Source organism: Harpegnathos saltator, unplaced genomic scaffold (genome assembly GCF_003227715.2).
Source record: "Harpegnathos saltator strain DR-91 unplaced genomic scaffold, Hsal_v8.6 scaffold210, whole genome shotgun sequence".
Taxonomy (NCBI): domain Eukaryota; kingdom Metazoa; phylum Arthropoda; class Insecta; order Hymenoptera; family Formicidae; genus Harpegnathos; species Harpegnathos saltator.
Window position 1 is genome coordinate 81241 of NW_020229996.1, and position 26855 is coordinate 108095.

Sequence of the window (26855 nt, forward strand, 5' to 3'; positions counted from 1 at the left end):
AAAACTGAAATTACTTTCTGAACAACTCAATAATTCCAGAAGAGGAAAAACTGCGACGACATACGACGTTCGGGAGAGAACACCTGAATGAAAATCTAATTCGTCCGAAAAAAAAAAACTAAGAACTATAATATAATTTTAATAGAATAATATCGCTATGATATCTTAATATTAATATTAGAATCACCAAAGGAGTCCAAGTGGTTCCTTTGTAATTTTTTATAAAACTTACTCAAACTCATAACAGTGTTTTTTACATTTCTCATTGATGTTGAAAATAAGTAAATATTCCTTCCCTCGCACTTTTTCAATGTATGTTTTTTTGATCGACGTGGAATAAGAAGAAAAAGATAAATAAATGGACCCTTCTTTCCTCGCATTTCGTATTTCCTCAATACCTGTGACATTTGAACTAGTCTAAAAGAAAGAAGTCGTTAGTCGTCAGCAGTTCCGCTATGAAATTTTATACGAACTCGCCGGCCCGGCTCTCAAGGATCGAATTCAGCTGGACCAGGAAACGATTCCAGCTGTCGTTCGATTCCTGGCGACTCACTAGACCGGGCGGCGGCGGCTCGAGGATGCTTAACTTTCTCTCCTCCGACTTGCTCTCGCTGTGATTTATAATAGGCAACGACGGTAGCTCGTCGATGTCGCTCGGTATCGAATCCGGGGACGTCACTTGTATATCCAACGGCCCGGTGGAGATCGCAAAGATCTGCAAAGTGCTCAACGGCGGAGGAGACAAATTGCTTTCCGCGTGGCGCTCCGTAAAATTGCCGCAGCCGCAGCGGCTGTCGCTCGCGGAAACGACGGAATTCACGTGACACTTGGTCGTGCGCAGCTCGCCCAATTTCGGCGTACGCGCGAGGAATTCCGACGGGAAAACCGGCGTCGACTTCGAGCAATACCTCGAGCGAAGACTCTGCGCCGAAGTTAAAGCCGGCTTACCGACGGTGTTCACTGGCTGGGTTTCTCTCGCAGCGACCGTCACGTTGTCCTGGAAGCTCATACTGTGCGCTAAGACTTTCCCGCGTTCGTGGCGACGAACGTAGCTGTTACTGCGCGAAGATCTCGAACCTCGACCGCACCTGTTCTCCGGCGCCTCTCGCTTCGAGGTGCTCCCCGCGCTCGACTTCACGACTTCCCGACCCGCTAACGCCCGCGTCTTCGGCAGTCTCCCGCTCGTACGATCGCTTCCCCTGGAGCTACGTTCGTCGTCGCTACGGCTACGGCCGCTCGACGCGTTCGCGACCAGCTGACGATCATTCGAAGGAACGGACGTCTCGTGACCGTCGTACGAAGCCTGTCTCACCGGGGGCTTTCGACAGAACCTCGGCATTTGGCCCGTCACGTTCCGAATATGATTTTTCACGGTGACGCCGAGCGAGGCGTCACTCGCGCGGCTGATGACGGTCACGGGACGGTCGTCGCAGCGCCGGGATCGGCAGCTCTGACTAGCGGCGCGCAATTTGCTCCTCTCCGGCGCCGGGAAGCTACACTTCTCCGAAGCGACGGTAGCGGCACGCGATGTCGCTGCTTTTGTACCTTCACCGGCCTCTTCGCGGCGCGGATTCGCCGCGACCGGGCGAGCGATTCGCGTTTTCGGGTCACGGGGTGAAGCGTGCGAGCTACTGGCACTGTGCACTAGCTTACCTCTTTTGGCCGCTACTCTAGCTTGTTCTAGCCTCGGGGCTGCTTCTACAGGCGCGACCGGCACGTCCGGGTCCGCTTTGACGAGGAGCTTACGCTCGACCGGGTCTGATTTAACGGGACGCGGCTGGACGCTCTGCTGCGGCACGTCGGACTCGGCGGATTTGCACGCTTCCGCGGCAGCGGAGACTTCCGCTTTCGGCTTGTAGTCCAATTGACGCATCGATTGCGTGCTGATGCCGATGTCGGAGTTGGCCTTTGGACAGTCGATGTCGGAGCTGGCTTTCGATGGCGCGCCGATGTCCGACGGCGGCTTCGATGGATCCATGTCGGACGTCAGCGACTCCTCGGAGTCGACGATACGTTCCAAGGCCTGCGTCGAAATAGCTGACGAGAGCGGTCTCGGCGCCGGCGGGGGAGGTGCGGCTCTCTTCTTTCGGAGACCTGTGCAAGCGATTCCCGTTGACCGTAATATTGCGAATGGCGTAATGCGTGAAGCAACCTCGCGGCTCGCACGCGTAAGCGTGCACTCGCGAAAAGAGCGTTCACGCTGCGTTTCACGTGCGTGCGGAGTTCACGGGACGGAAAACGGACCCGAATCGAAATGTTGATCCTACTTTCGGTATTCTTCGATATTCCACTTAACGCTATTTTAATATTCTGAAGCTTATGTCAAGCTATCTTGATTCTGTTTAACCTGCAATTTTGTCGAGAAGTCTTAACTCTTTCACTGTTAGTGGGAAGTATACTTCCCACTAATTTCCCTCGATTCAATTTTGCGTTGTTTGTAAATCACATAATCTTAGAAGCACTAATCGGAGATTTGAGTTTTCCAGATAACTGAACAGTTGTTCAACATACTCCAATAGGTTTTTATACCCGATTCATTTGTGATTATTTGTAACAAATCAAAGTTGAAAAAAAAAACTTTTTTAGGGGAAAATTGATTCCTCGGAAAGTGTATTGAATGTAGAGGTCTGAAATTTTCACCAAATATTTTTCTGATATTGTACAAAAGCGTATATTTTTTTCAGTATTTTTTTGCAGGTTAGATTCTTCTTTATAAATAAATATTTCTGCCAAAACGGCCGAAATTTGATTTTTTTGCACTTTTTAGCTCTATTTTCCTAGTTTTTTCATTCTATATCTCTATCTCATCCATATTATCAATATTATTTTACTCAGAAATGTTTAATCTCTAGTATAAATAAGCATAAATATGCAGTATTGAACATTTCCCCACATAAATTTTTTCCAGCTCGATCGAGTTCCATCGTCTAGAATCATATGTTCTTATTACGACTTGGTTATTATTTAATAATAATTGGAATTTTCGTTAATTTTGTACATCATGATCGCTATATTGAGTCCGCCATTTTGAATTTTGCAAATCTGACTTTAGATTCGTAATCAGCGACCCAAAAAACGTAGGACTACCAAATATTTTAATAATTTTCTCAAGGGAAGTAATATTCAGCAGTAAAAGGGTTAAGAGCCTACAAATGGCAAACATGGTTTTTCGTCACTTCGAAACGTCGAACAGGACTTTTATTTCTATATAGTAGGAAGTTGAATTAATTCTGGTCCCTAGCAATAGATGGCTTTAGTAACAAGTTGATGGTTAGTACGAATGTTGGATTTTATCTGCGTTTAAAATGGATCGTACAAAACTGCATTTTCGACATTCATTACTTTTTTGTTCGATTTGAAAAAATCGGCTGAAGCTGATAAAATACTTGTTACTTAATTTATGATGATCAAGCTCTATCGTATTCCAACTATAAATTTTGGTTTCAACGATTCAAAAGTGGCGATTTCGACTTGAGTGACAGAGAACGTATTGATCAACCAACAAAATTCGAAGATTCTGGATCGCAAGCATTATTGAATGAAAACACCGCTCAAACGGAAAAAACAATTGACTGAACAACTCAACGTCGATAAATCAACAATTTCTAAACGCCTACACGCTATGGGAAAAATTTAAAAGAAAGGCCAATGAGTTTCATGCGAATTAAGTAAAAGTGCCATTGCAAATCGTTTGAATATCGCCATGTCTTCGCTTGCCAGACAAATAAAAAGAATTTTTCTGTAGCAAATTGTAACTGAAGATGAAAAGTGAATTTACTTTGATAATCCAAAGGGAAAGAAATCATGGACTGATCCAGGACAACCACTAATATCGACACCAAAACGGAACATTCACAGTTACAAAGCAATGGCTCTGTATTTGCTGAGATATGGAAGGTGTGTACTATGAGCTTCTAAAACCAAACAGTGGAACAGTTACGGGAGAGCGATACCAGCAACAATTGAGCAAATTGAATGATGAATTGATGCAAAAAAGGCCAGCGATAGCCAGCAATAGACGCAAAGTGATTCTTTTGCACGATAATGCTCGTCCACATGTTGCTTCGATCGTTAAACAAACATTGTTGTTGAACGCGAATGGGAAATCTTCCCCTCCTCTATCCAGCGTATTTTCCAAACCTAGCATTATCTGATTACCATCCTATTCCGATGCAATACGCGTTGGCAGGTACACACTTGAATAATTACGAGGATGTGTAAAAATGGGTGTCTGATTGAATCGCTTCGAAAGACAAATCGTTCCATCGTCGCGGAATCGCTGTGTTACCAGAAAGATGGGAAAAAGTCACAGCTAACGACGGAAAATATTTTGATTGATGTAAACTTAACGATGTAAACTTAACGATTTCTTTAAAATAAAGATAAAAAAGTTGGCAAAATAAGACCAGAATTAATTCATCCTCTTAATAAATTAGGTCTCTATATATTCATCTCCCAGAATCTATAAATATTAAATAATACGAGTCAAAAGTAGAATCAAAATCTCTGCTTGGGATCATATCTATAGTTCGAAGAACAACGATGCACAATATAATGTGCAAAACAGAATTTGCACATTGGAAAGAAATGTCTGAATTTGACTACAACCGAACGCAACTGAATAGGAATTAAACGGAAATCAAGTAACGAGAAGTAAAATCTCTGTTGTTGCAACCGAAAATATTCGTTTGAGTATTTAGCTGCTTTAAAACTCAGTTGAGATGATCGAGAGCAATTAATTGAGGGATCTTTCTTGAAGGAATTTTTCTATTATCAGTTCTTCAAGTTGTTCGTGTTCTGTAACAACCGAAATCTCGTCTAATATTGTTCAGAAAACAGAAAATCCTGTTGACCGAAATCGTTTTTTTTTCTCGTACAAAGTTAACAATGTGACGTACAGAACGACGGAACAACATGTGTCGAGACAACTCGATGCATGATGTAAAAGATACTGGTATATGAAATTGAACATGATTCTGCATCTCAACTCATCAACTTTAATAAGATACGAAAGTTAATAAAAGCTACAAATCAATGTTACACATGTGTACGATACATTATGCGTTGGAAAATTAGCGCATTCGCCAACACTTTGATAAAATTTAAAGATTAATGAAAGGGCTAAAATTCAATGTATTTGAGATCCATACAGAGGGCAACCAGCATCTGCGCAATGTTCCATCCGAGCATCCGAACAGTACAACGCTGAGCAAACATCCGAAACAATTACTTCGAGATATGCGCAGCCAAATATTGAGACTCCGAGAGGCCGAGAGACGCATTTGTATGTACATGCGATAAACGGCCACGTGATTACCAAGTGAGCCGTAGGAAATCAAATCTCACCGGTAGAGCTGAGCGAGGTGCTGCTGATGCCCCGGGTGAGCGTGCCACCACCGGTCATCATCGTCGCCGCCGCCGCCGCCGCCGTCGTCGCCGCAACCGCTAGGTTGCCCAAGCTCTTGCTGGACTGCGAGGTCTGCGCCAATTTCCTGGGGGTATCAGACATCCCTGGCGCTTTGCTCCTTCGCGGCAGGGTCTCCGGCAACCGCGCGGCCGAGTCCGGGTTGTCGCTGAGAACGGAAGCCTCGTGGTAACCTGAGCTGTCGCTGCTGTTGCGGCTGTGATTGATCACCATCTTGTCCTTGCCGCCGTCCTGCCCAGACGTGTCTTGGTCAATCGCAACTGCGTCGGTCGGCGGCTTCGGGGCTGGTCTGCGCTTCCGCTGCGGCCGGGCCGGCGGCTGAAGGGGACTGGCGCTCCTCCCGGTCTCGTCGCTCCTGGCCGGCGACACACTGCGGCCGCCGAGGCTGTCTGTGCTCAACGAGCTCTCCTTGGACTTCTTGAACATGAAGCCGAACACGCTCTGCTTCGTCTGCTGACGGCGCCGCTCCTCCTGCCGCTGCAGCGCCATTATGTCCTGCGTGCTGAGCGTCGGGCCCAGGGTCCGCGCCTGCTTCGCGTACAGAGTCACCTCCTGCAGGTGGTAGTCCTGCAGCGACAGCGCCAGGTCCAGCGTCTCCTCCAAGTTGGCTGTGAACAGGGAGATATGTCTGAGAAGCTGTATCACGATATTACAGTTTGACACAGTTTAAGATATTTATATAGCCAGATCTTATGTTCAAGATTATCTCACGTCCATCTTCATATGCTGTACGGATTGTTTGTACGATGCAGTTGAAGGTGAACTTCAGACGATCTTAAATATAGATCTGACTGGCTATGAATAGAACTACTACCAAAGCGGCAAAAATGACCGGTTTGTAATTTCTAATTTACGAACGAATAAACATTTTCGTCCTCCAATGATGTATCTCTTTTTTCCAAGTACCTATCACCTGCTAGACTACTCTGATAAAAATATAGGTCGCGTTAATTTTTTCGGCAGTTCTATGAGATCAACACGTGGCAACGTGTGGCCTGCGTTGAACCTTTCGTTCAGATTTCGCTCGACACTCGGATCGCTCTAAGACGCACAACGTAATCACGTAAAATGATTACGTGGTTTTGAAGTCTCGCGATTACCACGAGAGACATGTTACTCGGCAGACACGATAACACCGCAACGTAGATCAGCGCAGGTGACTAATACGGCGTACTAGTACGACGGGTCGCATAAAATCGGCACAAAACGAACGAACGATCCGCTAATTGGCGCGACAGTGAGCAGGAGAGTTCACAGCTTATGCGTAATGTGTTACGTCACGTTGCACAGACGACTGCGATTTCTCACAGTCCGCGGTTCACGCGGTTGAAATTCCACTACGGCTCCTCAGGAAGATCCCGACCTGTCTTTACATGTAGACACGCGCTGGTGTACGACGCGAATCTTTTTTCGTCGTGTGATTGCGATAAAACCGCCGATAAGAGAGCTCGCGTAACGACTTTGAAAAGCTCCACGACGAGAGACAGAGAGAGAGAGAGAGAGAGAGAGAGAGAGAGAGAGAGAGAGAAAGAGAGAGAAAGAGAGAGAGAGAGAGAGAGAGGGGGGGGAGAGGGGTCCATCTGCTTCTCCCCGAGGAGGTGGCGCGCGGAGGCAGCAACGACACCTAAGCACAAATCGGCGCGCGGAGGAGCAATTTTCGCGGCGTTCACCGGCCGAACACTCGGCAGCTTCATATTCCCCTACCTGTGTTACGGTAGCGTGCCCGCGGTAGCATCGGCGGCGTCTCACGCGTCGCAGCAGTCGACCGGGGGACTCTCGTCGGCGCGAGAGCGTGAATGCACCGGGAGGTATGCGAGCGGGAACTGGAATTGTGTTCTCCGCTCCCCTCGCGGCGCGCTGCAACGCAATGCAGCGCGGTGCGGATCAATTATAAAGCGTATACGCGAGAGGGCGGGAGGGGGAGAGGGGAGGGCGGGCAGGCTGGCAGGCGCGGGGCGTCGGCGTTTACGTTCGCTCTTCCTCGCGAGGACGACGAGAAGAGAGCACGGAGAGCCGCCTAACGACTAGGAGTAACAAGTGCTCGAGGAGCCAGCCGGCAACCTTGCGATAGCGATCTCAGCAGCCAGCCGCTGTAACTAGCTAACTGAAATATCTCGTGCACGGCTCGGCTGAGCGTCGCGATATACGCGGTGTCCCGTCAGTCAGGTGGAAGTGTGAGCCTTGTCGGCGGGGCACGTCGCCGGCGATCCAGCAGAGCTCGGATAACACCAAGCGACGGCGATGTTACGTCAATGTTGTAATCTCCCGCTCCCGACAATGCGAGCGCGATGTAACGAGCGCGGTGCATGACACTTGACGGTTGCATCATTCATTGTAACGCTGCTGTCGCTTTCGGCGTTTAGCGGGACTGCTGCTGACGTGCTGTGCGTTCGGACTCAGCGAGAGAACCTTCGTTCTCTTCACGGTTGAACACTGGGAAATTATTTCGCGCTGCGACCACCCGCCCTGGGAGGCTTCTTGTTTATCCTTGTTTCAGTCGCGCTGCGGATAATGATGCTAACTCGCAAATCGATCGCGTTCAGTAATATTTAATTATATGTTATTAAATATTTATGTAAATCAAGGACATTAAGTGGGCATGAATTATTTATGATTGTCGCTTGTACTCGACAGAGCTATCCGATAGATGCAGATCATTCTCTATTGGGTTGAAATGGAACGGAAAAGTAATCGGGGAGTTATTATACGTATTTTTGCCCGGCGGAAAGCGAAGTGCGTTTGTGTGTTTTCGTTTCAGCTTCAGGTGGAATTCAGCTTCAATACCGATTCTGCACGTCTTGCGGCTCGCGGGCCGCCTTATATAAGTTGCGCGCCGCTTCTCCACAAAGACGCTCGGCGGGGAAGTAACTCGCGGTCGTCTCTCTCCGAGTTACTGAACTTCCTCCTCGCCGTAAAGAGCGTCTGCGAGTCTGGGGGTTTATATTAAAAATGCGTGGCTCGCGTGACTTTTACATCTCGGATGGATCAAACGCGCCGGATTCTCGCAATCATAGCGCGCAATTCGTGTTTGAGGAAAATAATTAAATCACTTTCGATCGAACGTACGCGAACGAGCATCTAAATGTGCGCGCACGGTGCTCGAAACGAGTTCAGTCGCAAAATGAGCGAGGGAGCTCAGCGAGCGAGTCGCTCAAGTCGAACGAAGACTTTCATCGGCGCGTAATGCGGAAAGCGTTTCCGGAAAATTGGATTGTGTCTGTCATTTGCGTGCACGCAACATCCAGACTCGGCTTCCGAAGCCGTACGCCTTTGCGTGTGTCGCTCGACTATGCAGACGCTCCGTAAAATTGCTAAATTGCTCGTTTCTATTTTCCACCGTCTTGTGCCGCCTTCGCGTTCTTACGTGGACAGTCTTTTTTTTATGTGCCTCAATAGTGAGAGCTCTAACTTGATACTCTATTCCTCATGATTCTCAACTCTTTCAGCAATATTGATACATGTATTATGAATATGATTTAGTTTCGAGAATTTTCTCCCGAAAACTGATTTACTTAAACAAGATAAACAAGAACGAACACCTTAATTAAAATATTTTCCTCCGTTTTCTTTTTCCCATCTTTCTGCCAAGAGATGGATTCCGCGACGATAAAAAGATTCTTCTTTGAAATTCATCCGACTTTCAATAAATTTTCGCACTTGTTCGAAGTTATGAAAGTATGTTATGAAAGTAGTATCCTCTGAAGCATGTTGCATCGATCGGAATCAGTGATAATCGGATGGAGCAATGTCTGGAGTAGAGATGTGCGAATCAAGAATTTTTATGTCGAATTGAATCGAATCGAATCTATGAAATTTCATTGGAATTCGAATCGAATCGAATGAAATCGAATGGAATCATTAAAAAATTTAACGTGACTATCAAACATGCAAGTAATGATGGAAGATTTTAATACGAAAGGGAATATTGATATTGTAATATCATCTTAAAGTAAAATATATATTTAAATATCTAAAGTAATTTATAATTAAGTTATTAATTATAAGTTAAGTTAATTACAGGTTAAGGGTTCAAACATACAAGTCCAGATGGCCCGTTTTGTAGCTGACGCGCGCAAACGTTAATGTATTTGATTCGTATTCGAACCTTCACGATTTGAAATTTTCGAATTATTCGGATTCGAATCATAAGGATTCAGATTCGAATTATATTAGATTCGATTCGAATTCGAATAGTTCGCACATTTCTAGTCTGGAGAATACGTGGGGTGCGGTAAGACTTGCTTCGCTATTCCAGTTCTAATAGCGTTTGCTTCACCGATAATGCAACGATGAGCATTATTGTGAAGAAGAATTACTTTGCGTCGTTTACTCGCAACTGCTGATCGTTTTTAGTCGAATGCTCATTTCAATTTGTATAATTGTTGTCGATAACGGCGGTGACAGTTTCATTCGAATTTAACAGTTCATAGTACACTTTCTTGATCTCATTAAATACACAGCAGTACCTTTGAACCGTGAATATTGCGCCTCCAAGTGAATGTTGCTGGTTGATCTAGATCAAACCACGATTTTTTTCGTTTGGGATTATCGAACTAGATCCATTTTTCATCGCCAGTAACAATTCGATACAAAAAACTTCATTCTTTTTCTGGCGATCAATAAAATGCAAATGTTCAACCAGTTCGCAATAGCATTTTCCGATAATTCATGTGGAATTCATCTTTCTCCTTTGTAGACCTTTCCCATATCATGTAAACGTTTAGCAACTGTTTAATGCTCTGGCAAATTCTAAAGTGGATTGTGCTAAATTTTCACCCAATAATGTTTGTAAATCTGTATTTTTAAGCTTGTTTAGTTATCCTGAGCGATTTTTGTCGTTAACGTTGAAATCACCACTTTTGAATCGTCTAAACCAATACTCACAATACAATTAATTGATGGGACAACATCACCATAAGATTCTACCAGAATTCTATGACCTTCAGCCGCCATTCTCTTCTGATTAAAAAACAAAAGCAATGCATGTCGAAAATGCTCTTTAGGAAGCTCCATTTTTAAAATGGAGATTAGCACGATTTGTACTGCGTTTATTGTTAGTAAATGACTATTGTTAATAAATATCATGGATTAACGACTGAAAGTCATAGAATTCTGATAGAAACTTATCGGTGATGTTGCTCCATCAATTAAGACATGTGAATATTGATTTAGACGATTCAAAAGTGGACGATTTCAACATTAACGACAAAGATCGCTCGGGACAACCAGAAAAGTTTGAAATGCAAAAGTTTGTTTGAAAATTGGATCAATTCCAAAAAAATCTTTTTATCGTTGCGGAATCTGTTTCTTGCCAGAGAAAGATGATAAAAAGTTATAGAAAACAAAAGAAAATATTTTGATTATATTTTGATTAAAGTATTCGTTAATTCTTATCTTGTTTAAGTAAATCAGTTTTTGAGAAAAAACCCTCAAAACTAAACGATACTCCTAATAATATCCTTTATATTATCACATATATCTGGGCAATCGACTGCGGATTTCTCCAATGACAACACTTCTAACGTCCAAGGACGAGTCAAAAAATGATGAGCGCATACCTATGCGTGACGCGTGTGTTTGTTACTGTTACTGATTACTACAAATAAATATTCATCACGAAATCCCATAATAAGAACAGAAGAGATCTCGCGATATGATCGCCGGATATGTCGCATTTGTCACTTTAACATTCAATCAGCTCCTCCTGACTTGAGCAAATTCGTTTCCGAAGAGGCAAGCTCGTCCTGTGTGTATTAATACTTTTCTTTTCATCCAGCCACTGTTACATGCGAAGGCACGAGGAAAACGACATTCACGAACAAAGACTTCAGAGAAAATCTACGACGAGGATTGCGCATTCTCGCGTCAAAAGTGAAGTGCCTCGACGCAACTAACGTCTGATGTAAAACATTAATAATTACGTGAGAAAGAACGTGGCGCGCGACATTGTCGATTAAGCATGGAAACCCGTCGCGATCCACTGAATATTTATTCGACAGCGGAAAGAATGCGCGACACGCAGTCGTTACGAAAAGCAGCATTTCGCAATACGACTGCAGGTATTCATCGCCGCAAATAGTCACCATGATCGCGTGCGTACGCAGTACACGGTATTTGCATATGCCTTTTAATAAACATTAGCTTAGCTCGCTTAAATTCATCGAGTCGGCCAGCCTCGGCTGTTTTTATCTCCGCACGAGTCTTCCATGTCGCTGATAAGGGCTGCTTGAAATCGTGCATGCGCGTAACAAACACGTGAAAAGTCGCGGCGCGTCAGCGTGTTCGAAGGCAACACGACGTATTTTGTAAATAGAGCTCGCGTTTTACGCACGTGATCGACGAGCGTCGAGTCGCGAGAAGAAAAGACACGACATGTCATTGAAATCCGGGCTACGCTTATTACCCGGTTTGTTACTCGCATCTTGTTTATATTAGCGTGGTCAGTGACGTTACATAACGCGAATGTATGTGCGGACCGATACGGAATTGTGTAATATTCGGTGCGTAATATGCGATTTTCCTAGGACGACAGAGTTCAGTGGAAAGAATTCGCTGAGAATAATCATTAACGTCACGACGCGAGACCTTAATACGACGAAACGCGACTTTGGCGCGATTTTATTTATATCAGGATTTCCAATGCCGTTATATATGGCCTGGTTGCCTCGTGTGCGCAGTTGCCCCTCGCTTCCAAACTCGTTCGTCCGATTTAAATAAAATTTCTCTAAAAAGTGACAAGCCGCGCTACTGGTTTCAAATATCAAACGTTCGTCTCGCGAACGAATCTATTTATTCCTATTTGGCAATCGTCGACGACGACGACGCGAACACGTATTCGCCGATAAAACGCGATTTATCGTCTCAGGTGGGTCGACAGCGAGGCGTAGGAGGAGTCGGCGTTTCAATTCCTCTAGCAGCGTGACCCGCCACCTGTCGCGTTGCGCAAATCATCTAATTAGTATTTATATAATGCAACGACAATTGTCGCAACGACATTAATCGGTATTGTTGGGGCACAGTTCTAATCGCGTGCGCGCGCGCACGTGTGTGTGTGTGTGTGTGTATGATCGCCCGAGTATCTCCCGAGTAACGTGGTAGTATCATTACGCAAGGCTATTCCTATTACACGCCTTTCCTTCGGTAAGTAATACGGCAAGCAATTTGTCGAAACGATAGAAGCCGTAGAAGTATCGCTTATCGCTGTGAATTACCGCGGAATTATTTCTCCGGTTAATCCGTCCGCGTTACTTTTATATTAGGAGGTTTTGTGTTATATTTATATTTAGGAGGTTGAATTCATTCCGGTCTTATTCTGTCGATTCTTTTAATCTTTATTTTAAAGAAATCGTTAAATTTACATCAATCAAAATATTTCCCGTCCGTTAGCTGTGACTTTTTTCCCATCTTTCTGGCAACGTAGCGTTTCCGCGACGATGGAGCGATCTGTCTTTCGAAGCGATCCAATCAGACACCCATTTTTGCACATCCTCGTAATTATTCAAGTGTGTACCTGCCAAAGCGTGTTGCATCGGTCGGAATAGATGGTGATCAGATGATGCTAGGTCTGGAGAGTACGCTGGATGGGAGAGGGGGGGGGAGATTTCCCATTCGAGCTCTAACAATGCTTGTTTAACGATCGAAGCAACATGTGGACGAGCATTATCGTGCAAAAGAATCACTTTGCGTCTATTGCTGGCTATCGCTAGCCTTTCTTTGCATCAATTCATCATTCAATTTGTTCAATTGTTGCTGGTATCGCTCTCCCGTAACTGTTTCATTCGGTATTAGAAGCTTATGGTATAGTATACCACACCTTCCATATCTCACCAAATACGGAATATTGCTTTGTGACCGTGAATATTCCATTTTGGTATCGATATTGATGGTTGTCCTGGATCAACCTATGATTCTTTTCGGTTTGGATTATCAAAGTAAATCCTTTCATCTCCAGTTACAATTCGCCACAAAAAATCTTTTTTTCTGTCTGGCAAGCAAAAAAACATGGCGGATACTCAAACGATTTACAATGGCACTTTCACTCAATTTACGTGGAACTCGTTTGCCTTCCTTTTGAATTTTTCCCGTGGCGTGTAGGCGTTTAAAAATTGTTGATTTATCGACGTTGACTTGTTCAGCCAATTATTTTGCCATTTGAGCGGTGTTTTCATTCAATAATGCTTACAATTCAGCATCTTCGAACTTTTTTAGTCGAACAGTATACTGAGAAAGTTGTATTAAAATTAAACAAATATTTGTTCTAATACAACTGTGAATACATTTATTCAAATTAAGCGACTAATTTCTAAAATGAAATACAGAAGTTCTGAATGCAGACTTTTTTTTGAATTTTAGAAAGTAATTGCTTAATTTAAGTAAATGTATTCACACAAAGTCGTATTCGAACAAATATTTGTTTAATTTTAATACAATTTTTTTCTCAGTGTACGTTCTTTGTCACTCAAATCGAAATCACCACTTTTGAATCGTTGAAACCAAAATTTACAGTTGGAATATGATGGAGCTTGGTCAGCATAAGTTGTAACAAGCATTTCATGAGCTTCAGTTGCCGATTTTTCCAAATCAAACAAAAGAAGCAATGAATGTCGAAGATGCAATTTTGCACGATCTGTTTTAAACGCGTATAAACAACGAAACTACCAGTAACAATAGTATGCAAGCTGTCATATGTCATAGAGAAATGTCAAATCTTTCAGTGTGTGTTGCCGGACTCCATCATTCGTACTAACCATTAATTTGCTACTAAAGCCATTTATTGCTAGAGACCAGAAGTAATTCAACCTCCTAATATTTTCTTCTATTTTCTCGCCACTCGCATATTGCGTCTCTCTTGTCCACGATTGACCTACACTGATTTTCGACGCTTGTTAACCCTTTGAGTCACATATTTTTCAGAAAATCCGAATCACATGAAAATTTATATACGGGGGTTTCTGGGGTCGCTGATGACGAATCCGTTATCAGATTTTCACAATTCAAGATGGCGGATCCAAGATGGCGACCATAAATATGAAAAATCGCGATAATTTCGGTGACAATAAGTTTTGGACCTCGGATTCGTAATCAGCGACCTTGAAAGCTAACCAAACTACACTTTCAGCTAATCATATAAAAATTTTATGATCCGCCATCTTGGAGAATAAATTTTAGAATGTGGACCTCAGATTCGTAATCAGCAATCTCAAAAACTAACCAGAGTACAATTTTAGCTAATTTAATAAAAATTCTATGATCCGCCATCTTGAATCCGCCATCTTGGAAAATTAATTTTAGAATGTGGACCTCAGATTCGTAATCAGCGATCCAAAGAAACCCCCAAATCTTGATTTTAAGCAAAAAATTCACTCATAGCTCGTGGAAAATGATTCTTTTCTGTAAAAATGTGTATTTTTCACACTCTGTTTATTTATAATAAATGGACAACTTATGCAAAACACTTTTCAACCTTTCATGTATGTTCCCATGTCATATAAGAAGCTAAAAAGCGCGAAAAACCCTGAAGAATCCCTCAAATATGAAATATTTCATGAAAATGTGAGAATAAATAGGTGGTAAATATACTTACCCCGTATGCCTCAAAGGGTTAAATTATCGCGTCGCACGCGATTCGATTTCGCGGATTTACGGCCGCAGTTTCGCGCGGCGGACGTAAGTCGAAGTCCAGCGCGCGGCTTTGTCCGACGCTGCTGCTGCCGGCGCGACAGCTCACTCACCTGGATGACGAAGCTCGTACTTGTTCCTGTCCAGATTCTTCTCGCGGCACACTTCGTCCAGAATTTCTCCCAGATTCATCTTCGGACTGACCCTCGACACGTATAGCTGATTTCTCGGCAGGTGCACCTGCGCCGATGATCAAGTTGTCGCGTATCGCATTACCGGGTCGTCTCGCGTCGCACGGATACGTACACTCTCGAACTTCGTAACTGAGATTCTAAATGAGAGTCTCGCAGAAGCCAGAGAGGATACTTCTTCGTTTACTTTCAACATTTGTCGGTATCGAGAAAGTACGGGTCAAAGTGTCTCTCTCTCTCTCTCTCTCTCTCTCTCTCCCCCTCTCCCCCCCCTCTCTCTCTCTCTCTCTCTCTCTCTCTCTCTCTCTCTCTATTTGCTACAATCTCGCGCGAGAGACACGCCATTGCGTGTGCGTCTCTTAGAAATCCTTCATCCTCGCTCGCGAGACGACACGTGTGGATTCTAAATTGCGAAAGTACACAATGAAAAATATACTCGCTGGAGTTTCTCAATTTCATTATCATACATCTGTTTGCATTCTCCATCTTTTTTCTTATTTTAAGAGTTGGCCAATTCGCCCGTCAAAGACGGCCAATGCAGTAGCGTATGTCATGTATTGCAAGACGGTAATAAAACATGTTAATGGAAGAGATTACCCATTGTTTTCATGAAACTGAAGTCGTTCTGACGCAATACTTTCGATCGATTTCGAAACCTGGAGCAGTGTGAAATTTTTCATACGTACGTTTCCGAGAATTGTAAGACTTTCTGGCTTCGTGCGAAACGTGAAACCGTCGAACCAGTTCGATACCATAATAATTGCGACAAAGCTACTTTACCTGCAATCTAAAAGTCGTTTCGAAAGGTTGATTAGTTTGCTTCGTTTTCCGCGGTACACAAGTGCCTTGCTTGGGAAGTAACTTAACCTGGAACACGCCCACAACGGAAACGCTTTTTAATCACTTCACAAAATTCATCGGTGAAATGATATTAGGTCACTAAGTATGAAATGTCCGATTTCGAATCAGAAGTTTACTTTATTATATCTCAAACTAGAAATAATACAACTAATCAAAATATGCGCCTAACTATCGACACAGTTTCGCCGTTTTAACGCTAGCTTATTTATGCCAGCAACGAAGAAGCCCGGAAAGTGGGTGACGTTGAGATCGCGGAAGGCGTTTTCCACAGCTTGTTGAGAACTGAATATTTTTCCTTGCAAGAAGTGGTCCAGTACCTGGAAGAAGTTGCAATTAGTTGGTGCAAGGTCTGGTGAATACGGTGGGTGACAAGAGTTTCCAAGTCTAGCTCCTGTTGTTTGAGCAATGTTGTTTGTGCGACGTGTGATCAAGCGTTGTCCTGCCAGAGGATTGGCTTATCTCTATTGACTAACCTCGGCTGCTTGATCGCAAGTATCCTCATTATTTCGTCCAGTTGGTTACAAGAGACATCAGCTATACTGATCGATATTAACCAGGTTTCACGAAGCTGCATTTGATAATACCAGCACTGGACCACCGAACACCGACCAGACACCATTAGCTTTCTTTTGTGAATATTCAGTTTCAGATTGTGTTTCAACTTCATCTATATCCAACCGTTGTATCGAACGCTTGCGATTGTCGAAAATATCCACTTTTCATCACATGTAACAATACGATGACAAAAATTATTCGCCTTTATATAGTGATAATAAAGAAAAGCAAGCTTCGGGACGATTTCTCTTCTGACGTTCGTTTATTTCATGCGGAATCCATCTATCCAGCTTCTTTACCTTGCCGATTTGTTTCAAATGATCCAATACTTTTGGTATAGTAACGTTAAACCTTGCTGTTAATTCACGCGTAGTTTGGGATGTATCCGCTTCCACCACAGCTTTCAGCTCATCATTATCCACCTTGGTCTCGGATCGCCCACGCGACTCATTTTCAAGATTAAAATTTCTAGAACGAAACTTTTCAAACCGTATTCGACGTATTGTGCGTTCATTAGCCACATCTTCGCCAAATACTTGGTTGATATTTCGAGTTGTCTACGCTGTATTGGGTCCACGACAGAACTCGTAAAGTAAGCTAAAGTACGCTCTGTAAAGTAAGAGGGTGTACGGCATAAATGGCAGTTGGCTTCAAATATCGTCCTAATGTTCTTTAGCCGTATTGTGAGTCATATCTCAAGCACAAGCTTCGAGGAAAAAGAGTGTGCACTTTGAAGCAGCTGACACGACAAATTCGTCTCATTTGGAAGTCTTTACCGAACGAATACGCAGTCAACTTAGTGAAAAGTATGCCTCGGAGATACCAGGCGGCAATTATCAATGCCGGTGGTGTGACTGGACTCATTATTAATAATATAGCATCTTTCTTCTCATGGAGTACAACAAATCCATGTACTTAAAAATCATTAAAAATAAATTTTTCTATACATTAACCCGTACACGCTCTTACTTTACAGACTGTACCTTCACAACAACAAAAAAACCAAGAACTAAAAGTAAAAGTGAAATGTCAGAGATATCGATTGTCGAACTTAGTACTTAAGGAAATTGGACATTTCATATTTAACAACCTAATATGTATAATCATAAAAAGATCTTAGGAAATGGTTTCTCACGAGTATGATACATCCGGTATTTCTGAACAAACAAGAAAACAACTAAAAAGTAATCTCGCATTTAGCTTCATGTATTGAAGAAATGATAATTGTAAATTTTGACCGTTTCTTCTTGATACTTGATTTTAATGACCTATAGTGAAAAAATAACTAGATGAATGTGATTTATTCTTCTTAATTGCTATGTTATTAATTGCGCTACGAGATCTGTGCACTGGCTCTCATGACCCTGTTTTTTAAATTCGATTGGACATCGGAAGGAGCCTCAATTTCTCTTTCTTTCTTCAGTTATAATCGAACCGCATCGGAACGAAAGTGTAACGCAAACAGTCACTAGATGGAAGCCAATCTGTTTAACTGCATCCGATGACAACGCGTGTATCGGATTTACAAAACGACTCGTATTAACACTCGATTCTAACGTTCCGGAGAAAGTACAGCGATTGCCACTGGCGGAATCCACGTGCGGAAGGGTTAATTCAACACACGAGCGAGCGAAGAATCGTCGTTAGAAAGTGCGTTCTCGTGTAGAAATTCGTATGACACTAGGAAATTGTAAGGATCATTAACGTGTTGCTTGACTGGCTGGCTGTCAAACGGAAAAACCGTTCGACGACTCTGATAGCGCTTCCATGAGCATCAGGCGTCATTACTTGTACACAACAATCACAGGTCAGAGCATGCAGGGGTGGCACGACGTAATCGATTGCACGCGATCAGTTTGCAGGGTCAATTCTAATCGATCGTTTTTTTATCATCGAAGTATAGTCGCCGAGATCTCGAGGACGCTCGCTACTTTCTCGGTCGCCGAGCTGCGCGAACGCACGTTGCGAAAATATCGTCATGAGTCTTCGTCGAGAGAGTCTGTGGATGTCGCGTGGGTTTTCTCGATGTAAAATGAAAGAAATCACACTAGATCTTTCAAGATCAAAGAAATTGAGGAAAACGCAGATGTAACGCAGATCGATCAGAAAATCTGATTTTCAATAAATTACACTACGCATAGACAACAATACTGATAATGTCCCGAAGGTTAGCAAAAATGATTTGATGAGCAGAAACGATGACGATGAATAATTTGTGATTGAATCAATATTGGACATTAATCGATTGAAATTTGGGTCGGTGAAAATTATCAAAATTCACATCGGAAATAAATCGCGATCACACAGAACGGTCGTTTCAATCGATTGCTTTGATTTAGCTGATTATACATTTATTAATAACTAATTTCACCAACCGATCAAATTATTCATAATTATACGTTTGACAATTGATTAATTTAATTGACTTGCTAATCATTTTAGCCGACTGCAATTTTCATTAATTAATGAATCGAATGAATGTAATAAAGTCCAATTTCACTGAAAAATCGCACCAAACTTTTTAAAATTGACACAATATTATTGATAAATTTCACAATACGTTCTTCGCGCAGAATACATCGTACAGCTAACCTGAAGTGCGTCCAAAGCTCCTATGGGGGTATTTGGATGATGAGGTAGAACCAAACCGCGTTCGCCAATCGCCTGCAAGGTGTAGCTCGATGCCGTCAATTTGTGCGCCGTCGCGATCTGCACGAGAAGATCCATCATCGGTGTGCTGCGAACAATTGGGTTAACGATTTTTCTTAATTCGAGACATCGTATCAACGAATGTGATATTATCATATCGAATCATATCGTATCGTATGGATATCGTATCGGCAATAAAAATCAGTGACGCTTCCAGGAGAAGAAAAAGTAACACTTCTTAAGAAAAATAAAACCCGCGCGTAAATTATTCTCAAGCTTCAATGTCACCTCTTCTTTGCAATCAGGCCAAAGAAACGTACGTAAAATTACACGCTCTTTCGTGTCTTACTCGCATTCCTCTTTCAAAAAACATAGATCCTTATCTATTCTATCGTCTTTCACACGTCAAAATGATATCTCGCCGTCGTAAAGTAATTTATTTTACGACACTCGCCAGGCCGGAATTCGCGTGAAAAATTTATGCTTCACTAAACGTCACAAGTTCATCAGGACGCGCGTAGAAATATAAAATCGAGATCCGTCCCATAGCAACTTGTAAGAAAATCCGCGATCTTCTTGGTTCTCTTCTTTTTTAACAGTTACGTGAAACGAGCGGTAATCAACCGTCGGTTAATTACGACGGACGCGATCATCTGGCGCCGTGGAGCTAATATATTTTCGAATACGGCTTGGATATTCAGCCGGGCACGAAGGCGAATCGTTAGAATCGTAATCGCGAGGAACACGTGTTCCCAGCGATAGGAGTGCTATTTAGTAGACAACATCATTAGGTTTTATCAGCGCTCGCAACTTAGGACCGCTCGATCGGACGATCGGCGAAACCATCGATCGCAATGACTCATTTGGAGCGGCTCGACAACGGCGTGTATTTCGATGTTATTTGAATTTGAGCGACCTATGTTTGTCGTTACGTCGTCATATTGACTGCCACACTAATTTTCTCTGATTATTACAAGGCTCAACTCAAGTTTTAATCAAAGACACGGTGAATAAACGCAATCCACAATATTGGCTTCCTACCGACTATATATTTCATTTGTTTATATTTTACATGCAAATTAGCGAGAAACAGTAGGCAATATTACAGCACTGTTAACCATCATGGCAATGGAGATGAACAATTAGAAAAAACAATATTGGCTTTTGTATCGATCTGGAATAACTAGAAGCAATTTATTAAGAAAATCAGCCTAAAAGAATCAATTTCCTAAAAATCGATCTAAAAAATCGTACACATTTAAACATATTTCTTTTTGTATTATAAAGTCGACGGCACGCGATACTTGTTTTCATGCTGGATCTAGTAAGATCCAGTGACGTACTAAAAATGTATCAATTGGAAGAAATTCTAATATATCACTGGATCTCACTAGATCCAGCGTAAAATCAAATATCGTGCGCCACCGGCTTTAAAAGCGAAACTGTAGAGCGGATAGCACACAAATTTCCGTAACTAAAGACATAAATAAAACTAAGTAAATTAAGTTGACAAACTAATGAGAATGTTACTTTACGTTTGTACTCTAAAAGAAAATACCCGGACAACACGTACGTCAGAAAAAGAAAACTTTTTTTAAAGAGAACTTTTTAAAGAAAACGTTTAAATATCTTGAAAACGATGGCAAAGTGATATTTAATAATCATCATTTATCAGAGGCATCTATTAAAAAAGTTTTTTGAGATCACATTTGAGAGATTTCTTCAAATTGTTGTTTCTATAATATCATTTTAGATGATATTTGTTTGATCTCTCACATGAAAAATGTCTGATTTTTGAGCTATCCATATGTGCATATGCAAATGACTACGTCATTTGATACGGATGGCTCAGAAACGAGACATTATGATATTATTATGATAACATTATGATATTTTTCATGAGAGATTTGAATTCGCGAGAAAAATTTATACTTCACTAAACGTCACGATTTCATCAAGACGCACGTGGAAACACAAAATCGAGATTCGTCCCATAGCAACTTGCAGAAAAATCCGCAATCTTCTTCATTCTTTGCTTTCTTAACAGTTACGTGCATTTGATGTCACTTAAAACGATATCAGAAAAATCATATTTTCAAAAAACAGACCCAACCTATAAAATTTTATATATCGGTGCTCGTGTAAGAAATAAAGTAAGCACTTTCAAAGACCGTTACATCAGTCGAATATGGTCAAGCTGTCATTCACTTGATTCACGCTTGAGCAAATCGTGTACCCGAGGTATTTAAAACGTCAAACAAAGAAAAGCAAAAATTATAAAGAAAAGAAAACAAAGAAGAGCAAAAACCATGAAAAATGACGGTCGCCCAATGATCAGGGCTTTTTGCGATATGCGTGACTGCGCATTTAGGATACTTTCGAGGAAATGTTTTGTCATTAGCATTACCAACGTAAGACCTACCTAAACTGTTCATGGAAGTAATAGCGCGATAATGATAACAAGCTTCACAATTTAACAAAACAACACTGATGAATAAACATATCAACGGATCGAAAATTGATTCTCTATTGAAAAAATTGTTTGTACAAAAATTGAGTTGTTTGTACAAAGAATCGATTAGAAAAAATCGAATTTTAGAAAAAGAAAGTCGATTCAAGTTCAGTTGTGTTATTACAAAATAATTCTCACAATGAGCAAAATGTTCGTGTCAATAGTTTTGATACTAAATTCGGTGTGTACACACGATTAGCATTGAAATATTTGAGAATGTCTGAGGAAATTTGAGTTATTATACTATGCGAGACGAATTGTTTTTCAGATGAGATGTTTTCTAGATTGGTCTCCGGAAGGATAAGTGAAATCAAGTTGAACGGAATCAAAGGTAAGGCTTCCGTTAGACTCGAAACGATCAAGAGTTTAAGCAGCGAATAATTCTGTATAGACCTGTCGTCGTAATTTAAATTTCAAGCGACGTATTAACTCCGCGCATGAAAAAAAGAAGCAGAAGAGGGAATCGCAGCGACAGAATGACGCCGTGGGGAGATAAGGAGGCAATCATTTGGTTACACGGCACACAAACCCGATTCCGACGTATTCACTCGCGGATCCACGATCAGCTCTTTGATTAATGAACTCGCGTAATAAGCGACAAGGACTATTTGCGTAGCTGATCGAGACTTAGTAATTTGGAACTCCGGCTCGTAACTCAGACACGTGTGCTATTGCGACGTCAATCTCGTTAATAATGATTCACGACTTGTGACTAATTGCTCTGTAATTTAATTAATTGTTAAATAACAATCATGATATATCATTGTTTAATTATATTGATAATATTGATGTATGATTATGACCCGTAATATTATTGTATATAAATATGTAATTATTAAATATATAAATATGATATTATTGTATATAAATATATGTGTTAAAAAATAAAGTATACATATATACAGAGTATTCCACGAGAAATTGCTGAAATTAATCAACTGTCATTTTCGAATGTATTCAATTATTGTAAAAATAAGAATTAAGAATTGAAAAAAGAGAAGTCTGCAGTTTTTAATAGATATAAATAAAATTTTAAAAAACGTAAACGTATCAGTTTATTTTGTTGACAAAAAATAATACAAAATATGCTGTATACATATGTATCGATTTTTGGAAATTTCAAAATCATCAAATTAACAAAAGTCAGGGCGCTATTGTAACAATATATTCTTGAGACCACATAGAGTAAAAAAGTGTAGTATCACTTTTTTTTCCAACGAATAGGTGCGCGAGATATCGTGAGTTAAATATTGAAAAAATCAACAAGTTTTCCTTAAATATCTCAAAAAATATTAGGCAAATAAAAGAATGTTTCAGACAAAAGTTGTTCAAATTAATTGGTAGAAAAGGATGATATAATAAAAAATTGGAGTTTTCATTTAAGAAAAGTAATGATCAATGAATATCTCCAAAGTGGCGCCATCTGTGAACAAACTGATATAGTTCCCCTTGATTTATGTTCCCCTTGAAACCATACAACTCTTATGTATGAAACATTTTTTTCTGAAGTGTCTTATTTTCGAAATATTTTATCAGTCCAGAGTTTTTTGGACACCCTGTATACATATATATCATTAAAAAAAAAAATATATATATATATCATTTAAAATATATATTACGCAAGAGCAATATTTTTTCGCGATTGCACAACGTTCTTACAGAATTCGAAGGTTTGTCTATGCAGCGGACCAAATGAAGCATGGCCAGGAAGACGCAAGAAGGAAGGAAAACGTGCGCGCTTTTACTTCGAGCGGACAATCTCGAGGCGGTAAGCTAATTGCAATTTTGAAACTGGAGCTGGATGTTAATTAGGCATTCGGCTTAGCTTGGCAGGCAATTTGACGCGCGTCACGGTGGAGTAGCACAAAGATTACCGGTATTGTGGTTGGAGGACGGTTCATTAATCTAGAAACTAATCTATCTAATCCGACCGTTAGGATAATTTGTCGAAATGTCGATTAGATGACCTCCTCGGTCAAACGACCTCATCGCCGTAACGAGATATAGCCGGCCAGGTAACCGTTTGGCAACCGACGACTCAGTATATTTCAGACCCGACAGACCGGTCAAATAAAATACGATTCGTTTGGCATTTATGAGCCGGGAGGGTAATTGCGGGCTATTCCACTTGCATTTATCTCAAGTCGCATGATTAAGGTGGAATTGGACCTTCCTAAATAATCTCGGAATGCAATGCTACTAATTGTTGCTGCTATTAGCGCGTATCGAATACAATGATCGATTTCGTTTGGCCTCGTGTATTCGACACGAATCGTGTCGATAAGTATTCTAATGACTTGTAATTTCCTATAGCGGCTCTAAATATTAAATGCTTGCAATAGTTTGCAAGGTCACAAGTAGACGGCTGTAACAGTGACTTAATAATTGCTTTTCTTTAAATTACTTTTTAATTTTTAAATGTTAACAATTCATAATTCCGAAGAAAATATCACATTTAAATTTAACGCGATTAAAGATGGAATCAGATAAAGTTCATCTTCGCCATACTTTACCATTTTAATCGAGGCGAAACTACTACAAAAACTAAAAAAGACTGATTTGTGGAATTTGTGAAGATAATATTTTGTCCACTATTTGTGAGAAGTATTTAAAAGGTTTGAAAATGATGTCAACGACAAGGCACATTCTAGTCGTCTAAACAAAATGAGGAATAACGAATTGAAAACATTGCTCCACGAAAACTGACGAAACTCGGTCCACGAAACTCGGTCTGAACATTAAGAAAGCTTGCAAGGTAGCTTGGCGTTGATGAATCAACAGTATCTCGCCATTTAATGTTAAACAATGTGAAAGATCCTGAAAGAAGGAAGATTCTCCACAAATTCTCTGCGATTGCGAACTGGCTTACCATCTGTCTCTCATTGCTTGCCAGGAATAAAAAAAAGATTTTTTTGTAACGAATAGTTACGAACGATGAAAAGTGGATCTACTTTAATAATCCTAAGTGCAAAAAATAATGGATTAATCCCGAGCAATCACAATAAAACGCAATATTCACGGCCAAGGTTCTACTATATATCTGGTAGAATCAAGAAGAATCTTTTATTATGAGTTATTACCACCGGGGCAAACAGTCACAGGAGGTCGCTATAGTCAACAATTATGGCGTATGAACCAAGTCATGAGAGAGAAACGCGTATAAATCATTCTGCTTTACGGCAACGCCAGAACGGATATTGTTATTGCGACTAAAGAGACGTTGTTCCAGTAAATTGAGAAATTTTAACACATCCAACATCCACAGACGTCACCCTATTTGATTTTCTGTCCGACTTTCATCTATTCAGATCGATGCAGCACAATCTATCTGACATGGTTCCGAGATGCTGAGGAAGTGCGAAAATAAGTTGATGAATGGATTGCCTTGAAAGATGAGTTATTTTATCGGCGCGGGATCAAGCTATTGCCCATAAAATGACAAAAACGATATTATTGATAGCAACGACTGATACTTGGATTAAAATATTATGTCATTTCATTATTATTAATAAGTAAAAATAGCTTTAATATATCATAACACAAACTTTTACAAGCATCTATCATAAATATTCACAAAGATCTCAACGAGATGAGAAAGATTTGATATTAATATTTTATCTGATATAATATATTAATATATTAATAATTTGTACCTGTGCAATTTTTTAAAATGAGATTTAGTTAACGATTTGGTATATAATTGCTGTAGATACACCGCAAGAATTTAAATTAAAGTACATATTAAAGTATATATTAAAGAATAACGCGTTCGCAGGTTCTTTTATTCCGGATCACTTTTATCCTTGAACACGTACCTTCGTAACACTGTGACCTTCTGCGTGTGAACATGATGATCGAGAGGCAGCTGTACCAGAAGCTCCATACTTCCGGCCAGCATGTCTGCCGGGGTGTCCTCGGTCACAGTAAGAACCATTCTGGATGGTCTCTCTTCTCTGCTCCTAAACATATAAACATGCATCCTCTCGTTAGAATTATTATTTAATAAATAAAAGTTGATGTTAATTTATATCTCCATACAATGCAATTAAGAAAAGAAAGCAATAGAGATATTCGCAGAGATATACCGAAAAACATATTACACTTACGACGTTGAATTTTGGAGCGCTCTTCGAGCGAAAGTTGAAAATAGCTTTTATTTAAAAAAAAGACCACTTAATATAAATGTAAATACATATAAAAGATAAATTTGTGTTAAATATGACACGACATTATAAAAATGTTGTTCTCCCCGAAAATTACGCACATATAATCACTCATACAGATGATAATTTCCACAGGACGTCCAAACACTTTGTGCCAAAAACTAACAGTGCATTTTCATTCTCCGGTATGTGGTAAAATAGAAAAAAAATGGTTTAATAGCAATCGTGTCCCGGAACACTTTTGTTCTCCCCGAAAATTGTGTGCATACTACCACACTCAGACAGATTATAATTGCTTCCGGCAGCCACAGCATTTTGTGCCAAAAACTGACAGTGCATTTTCACTCTCTGGTATGTAGGAAAATAGAAAAAAAATAGTTTAATAGCAATCGCGTCCCGGAACACTTTCATTCTCCCCGAAAATTATGCGCATACCACCACACTCAGACAGATTATAATTGCTTCCGTCAGTCTCAGCGCTTTGTGCCAAAAACTGAGAGTGCATTTTCGCCCTTCGGTATGTGAGAAAATAGAAAAAAAGTAGTTTAATAGCAGTCGTATCCCGGAACAAAAGTGTTCCGGGACACGAAACTATTTTCAATTTTCGCTCGAAGAACGCTCCAAACTTCAACGTCGTTTATACTTCTATAAAAAAATAGTAAAATTTTCCTCGCTTATGTAATTACGTAATTATGTAATAAGTAGATTATTCACGAACGTTATAATTGCGAAAATAAAACATTTTAAATAATCATAAGAATAAAGTATTTTTTCGCATCGAATAATAGTTTTATTGACGATACATTGTTTGTTTTTTATTGTTGATTGTGCATAATTGTGTGATATTTGCTTGTGATTATTTGTAGATAGGAAATATTACA

At 40.8% G+C, this 26855-nt stretch overlaps 2 protein-coding genes across 9 annotated transcripts in view; both read right to left on the bottom strand.

Moving 5' to 3' along the window:
* The window catches only part of LOC105186705 (protein cordon-bleu), a 150770-nt gene that overhangs the window by 12241 nt on the left and 111674 nt on the right, over positions 1-26855 (bottom strand). For 6 of the 8 annotated variants that reach the window (XM_025298218.1, XM_025298217.1, XM_025298224.1 and 3 more), the window contains 6 exons: positions 25627-25770; positions 19243-19387; positions 16015-16101; positions 15157-15283; positions 5347-6033; positions 1654-2094 (listed from right to left, as the gene is read on the bottom strand). In XM_025298218.1, the coding sequence (XP_025154003.1) occupies positions 1654-2094; positions 5347-6033; positions 15157-15283; positions 16015-16101; positions 19243-19387; positions 25627-25770 (1631 nt within the window). Of the gene's footprint in view, positions 1-1653; positions 2095-5346; positions 6034-7129; positions 7976-15156; positions 15284-16014; positions 16102-19242; positions 19388-25626; positions 25771-26855 lie in introns of those variants that run through there. The other 2 variants (XM_025298223.1, XM_025298222.1) reach the window with 2 other exon arrangements.
* LOC109504163 (uncharacterized) lies at positions 16236-17242 on the bottom strand. Its single transcript, XM_019842998.2, has 3 exons — positions 16950-17242; positions 16569-16810; positions 16236-16412 (listed from the first exon to the last, which is right to left on the bottom strand). Exons 2-3 carry the CDS (start codon positions 16760-16762, stop codon positions 16301-16303), a joined length of 306 nt encoding a protein of 101 aa, XP_019698557.1. The 5' UTR covers positions 16763-16810; positions 16950-17242; the 3' UTR covers positions 16236-16300.